Below are 5,525 nucleotides of genomic sequence, written 5' to 3' on the forward strand. Positions count from 1 at the left end.
TTTTTGTATTCTTTTATAATATAGTTTTTAATAAAAATGCAAATAATGCATTATATAATATTAAAATATCTAATATAGAACATGCTCATAATGATCAGTTATTATTTTTGGAGATTTTTTAAAAATGATTACTAATACTTATAGTTTTATTTAAGCGAACATACTTACCTAGATGATGTGTCAAAATAAAACTTAATTTTATGAATTTTTTGTAGAAAAACAGAGAAGAGTCGAGTTTGTTTTATTTTAAAAATTGTATTTTTCTTTGTCATATAAATTTTATTAAGAAATACAGGAAATTACAAATAGCGTCGTTATACAAATTCCTATGAAACTTGTTTTCAAAAACATTGTTTGTGATGATCTTTAAGTTAATTTTCGAAATATACTTAAAGGTCATGCATCTTGAACTTCATAAGAATTTCAAGAATTAATAATGACGCTATTTTTCGTTATTTTAAAATTTTAATAAAATAATAAAGAGAACAATACAATCGTTACATTGAAACTCGACTCCTTCATTTCGTTTTTCCACAAAAAATTAACAAAATTAGGCTTTGTTTTGACGTGCCTACGAGAGCATGTCCCTAAGTCTAACTTTGTTAAATGAATAATAAACATTTATAAAGATAGAAAGTAGTTACTTTACTGTTACTTTATTTTTTTATAATAACGATTTGGTAATGACGTACAATTTATAACAGTAATGGTAATACCAGGGTTGAAGAACGGTCACTTTTGACAAGCAATTTGTTGCATACATTACTTATTGAAAAAAGTAACTCGTTAGTCGACTCGTTACTGAACGCGCAAAAATAATACAAAAGTAACACATTACTTTACCTCGTTACGTAATGAGTAAAGTTACAAGTCAGTATTTTTCAATAAGTAATGATAACAAATTATCAAAAATGATTATCCAATCCTGGCCTTACTATTACTATTGCGGAAAATTGTAACATTATTACCAAATTATAAAAATGTAATATAAAGAAGCAACAAGTTTGGCATTACTTATTGTAATTCGTTACTTTTTATGTTCTTCCACATACACAGTATTAGCGTTTAAAAAGGAATTAAAATCACCAAATTAGATCAAAATATATTGGATCGAGAAATTCTGTATCATTTTGCAAATTTAACTCTTTCTTTGTTTTTTTTATATATATCATTTCAGATATGAACCGTTTATAATAAAGTTGTAATTCCTCCTCCAAAATCTCGACCCCAGTCCATTCCAGTCAAACTCATAAGAGAATTCTATATGATGTTCTGTAATAACTAAAACTAATTCTGTAATAACTATATGTCATAGTTTTCTTAATGTAATTTCTATGTTCTTCTATTCTATTTTTTAAGTCTATGTATTTGCCTCGCATATAATGCTTCACAATTCAAACAATTGATTCTGTAGATAACACTGGAGCAAGAGAATTTAAGAGAGAGAGGTAAAGATAAAATATTTCATTGATATAATTCAAGTAGATAAAAGATATATTATAAGTCTTACTCTTTTATGTTATATTTTTTTTTATCAAAAATTATACAGTAACATATTACAATTTCGAAAAAAGCACTGTTTCCGGCATACTTGCACAAAAAATATATTATTATTATTATTAAAATAAGTAAATCTTAGATCATAAATAAAACCTAAAACTGTTAATTTAAGAAGACATATTACCAATTTAGAATCAGACACGAAAGAAACTTTTTTAAATAAGTTTGTGCTACAACCACACCTAATTGTAATTTCAAATGATTGAAATCATATAACAGCTGCACATTTTTTTCATGAATAGCAATTCACGAACAAAAACAGCCCAAAAATGAGGATTTTTACAAACGTTTATAAATATTTTGTATGCACAATACTTTCTACATGAGGCAAGTGTCTAAGAACTTTCCAACAGTACTGCAATTTAGAATTAAAAAAAAATGAGTTTGTCTTTCATTAATTTTTATTTTTAAAAAAAGCTATATTCATATTACTTAAAAATTAACAAATTATGAAGTATCCATAATTTTTTCCTTAATTGCTTTCTTCTGTCGTCTAGTAAGCCTTTTATTTGTCTTCTTGCTTGCTTTCTGTGTTTTTGCTCTGCCTTTTTTGTGTTTGACTATCTTCCTGTGGCTCATCCATACCGGATAATTACCATACTGATCCCGCAATGTTTTCTTATTATACACTCTCACATCATCCACTTCCATTTGTTCTTCATTTGCCTCGATCTTAGATTCTGAAGTTTCAACTTGCTTAGCCTTTATATCCTTTTTTACTTTTTTGGCGTTGACAACTAGCAATATATCAATACAATATAAAATATCATATATTACATAAAACATTATCTATATTAAGTAATGCTAATAAAAGAACCAAACATAAAGTCATCGCATAATCAGAAGAAATATGTATAAATTTTATGAAGAATATCTTAATGTACATGTGATGATTTTGTGTTTGGCTTTTTTATTGGCATTACAAAATATTTATTTGATTTATTTTAATTAAACCTATTGGATTATAATTTATCGAGTAATTTATAAAACATTATATATAGAATCTTGTAGTGATCGTGGCATAAAGAGTCAGGCATCTGCTCTCTGTGCAAAAGATACAGATTCAAATCCTACTGAGTAAAAATAAATTTATTCAATCGCTACTTCTCAAGAGGTAATGGCAAACCACTAAGAGTATCTTGCCAAAAGAATCCATCTAAATTAGACCGTTTGGAACCAACATTTAAGAAAGCAAAAACCTTTAGAAGGTCAAAAAATCAATTTTGTTTATTACATTTTATGAAAGTAAATACTAAGGATTAACTTAATAAGTTAAAATCAGAGCACACTCATAAGGTCTCCAAAAAGAGTATTAAAGTTTCTTTTCAGTGTTTATTTTGTTTCTTTGTTTTTGAAATTACAGAAAGCTTATTTATACAAGCCTGAAATCGTTGATTAGCATAACACTTACGTGTTATAAGTACTAAAAATATACAAATAAATTGTACTCAATTTCTAGATTAATTGTTGGTTTTGTATTTGTGAGTAAATTATAAAAAGCGTACACCACAAAAATACGTTGAGGGATCACACTTTGAGTTACGGACTAGAGAGAGCAAGAAAATCTTAAAATATTCTATAAAAGTTTAGATAAACAGTGCATTAGTGCAAATTTTACCTGTAGCGATTTCTGCGATGTCAGACATTTCGATATCCTTAGACGTATTATTATCGTCAATACCAAGTGTTTTCTTTAGTCTATCTAATTCTTTTACTGCGTAACGTTCTCTCTTGATCGCTCTGCATTTTCTTCTCCATTTACTGCGCAAAGATTTAGCCATTTCTCACACGTGCGTATTTCAAAACGAATGCAGCTAAAGAAATAGGTTATGTTTCCACCTGTTTCCACCAACAGTTATACATGTAATAGGGAGACGACTCTCAAAGAATCTGCGACTTTGCTTTAAAGTGCCTCTACGTTCATAAAATAGATACCGATTTTTCGAGACGCCATACGCCATCTCTACAACGTGAACATACACTACGATGTCAATGAATATACATACATACAGTCAGTTAATACTTCGTAAAGAACATCAATCGCGTCTGTTGGCACACCTGACAAAGAGATGAGTGTTGAACGCGCGTTATACACGAACTTTAAATTTTTCCTATCAACTTATGCGCGATTTATTGAGTTGCAATTTATGCGAGCGCAATTAGGACGAGACACAAATACTGAAATGTGGAGGCGAATAAATAAGTAGATACTCGTACAAATAAATTGACTCACCGTTCGCTGATCGCTCGATCCGTTCAGGTCCGTCTCAGCCGCCGCTTTCGAAGATCCAAGATCCTCCTCTCGATTCATACTTGGCACAAACGCGCGACACTTGGTTTGTTTTCGGCACCGTCGGTACTCATGCCCGTTAAAAACTCGAGATACGGGATACGGGGCAACGGAGAAGACGCGGATTGAACGCGCGACGCGACTTCGTGCCATCTCAACCGATATCATTTTGATGTCTGAGCGACACGAAGCATTTAAGATTCCCCTCACACAATTCGTCTTGATTCATATTTAGCACGAACGTGCGAGCCTTCATTTTTGAAATTCTCGAAACTCTCCTGGTGCTCAAGTGTGTCGGAAACTCGGAATAAGAGGCAACGGAGAAGCTGCGAAACACAATTGAACGCGACACGACTTTGCACCATGCATTTGACACGACGGATGTCGGTACGAAGGCCGACACTTCACTTTCGGCAGTCCACGACACTCTCGAAACATTTGCTCGCATCAAACACTCGTACGGGATGACGAGGATACGAGTTGAAATGCGCTGCGACGCACCGCGACCTTCCGCCGTGCTCTCTAACCGACCGACTGCCGGCACTGCGTACTGCGTAGCGGCGTGTCTGGCACGTGGTCACGCCCACGCGCCTGCGCACCGCTACCACCGCTGCTACGCAGTGCCAGCAGTCGATCGGTTAGGTAGGACGGCGGAAGGAAGGTCATGGCGCGTTGCGGCGCATTTCAACTTGCATCCTCATTGTCCCGTACAAGTTTTTGATGCGAACGAGTGTCTTGAGAGTTTCGTGGAGTATCGGAAGTGAAGTAAATTGTCGAGCGTTTGTGCCAACATTTGTCGTCAGTCGGATGCGATGTATTTTACAAAGTTGTGTCGCGTTTAATCGTGTTTTGCATCTTTTCCGCTGTTTCATATCCCGAGTTTTTGACGCAGAAAGAAGATTATTGTAAAGAGCAAGTGCAAATCTTGCAGGTTTAAGCTAAAAAAAATATATTATTTTAGATTGCCACCTCAATTATTTGATGAATTACTAAAATTAGTAGGACCCATTATTACCAAAGAATAAATAATTCGTGATCCCATTTTACCTAAAACTCGACACATAACATTGCATCAGAAGATAGTATGAAATCGATATCGTAATGACAATTATTTGATGAATTAGTAAAATTAATAAATTATTAATTAATTAATTAAGTCTTTTGTTTTTCTTCGTGATAACACGTAAAAGACAAATACATGCGCAAAAGTTATTCCGCTGAAAACAGAAAAAGAAAACGATGGAATCGGCGGAATGAAGCCACTACCAATCACAAATGTTCCGCAGCCCTTCGGCATCCTATGTGAGCGCATCCTTACCAAAGTTTTTGAAATCTGCAGGTAATTCTCTGCTATAATCTACATTATTTTTGTATAACAGATTTATTGTATTCTTCTTGGTTTTTGAACGTAATAAAAGACATTAAATAATATTTTAATCATTTTTTAAATTTAAAACATAAAAGAAATTAACAATAGCAAAAATAAATACGTATGTTTAATGAGACTATCTCATATTATAATTACATGCTAATTTCTAATAATCAAATCTTATGTTAATTCTTTTTACATGTAAATATTATATATTATATTTTATAAATTTTCAAACATTGAAATAAAAATGTATTCTTATGTTTACACTCAATTTACGAAAATATAAATACAGATACATGAATT

General features: G+C 32.1%; 1 protein-coding gene across 1 annotated transcript; it reads right to left on the reverse strand.

The window, feature by feature from the left end:
• Window positions 1–1,473: 1,473 nt before the first annotated feature.
• LOC105194336 (protein LLP homolog) lies at window positions 1,474–3,523 on the reverse strand. Its single transcript, XM_011159213.3, has 2 exons — window positions 3,179–3,523; window positions 1,474–2,297 (listed from the first exon to the last, which is right to left on the reverse strand). The coding sequence occupies exons 1-2, from the start codon at window positions 3,339–3,341 to the stop codon at window positions 2,008–2,010; spliced, it is 453 nt and encodes a 150-aa protein (XP_011157515.1). The 5' UTR covers window positions 3,342–3,523; the 3' UTR covers window positions 1,474–2,007.
• Window positions 3,524–5,525: the final 2,002 nt, after the last annotated feature.

Source organism: Solenopsis invicta, chromosome 1 (genome assembly GCF_016802725.1).
Source record: "Solenopsis invicta isolate M01_SB chromosome 1, UNIL_Sinv_3.0, whole genome shotgun sequence".
Lineage (NCBI taxonomy): Eukaryota > Metazoa > Arthropoda > Insecta > Hymenoptera > Formicidae > Solenopsis > Solenopsis invicta.

What these genes read in the sequence shown, in the direction of transcription:
- LOC105194336 (XM_011159213.3), bottom strand. Translation starts at nt 3,341, where the DNA reads ATGGCTAAATCTTTGCGCAGTAAATGGAGAAGAAAATGCAGAGCGATC. An exon ending in CATCGCAGAAATCGCTACAG is followed by an intron (nt 2,298 to 3,178) that starts GTAAAATTTGCA and finishes ATATATTGCTAG; the next exon opens with TTGTCAACGCCAAAAAAGTA.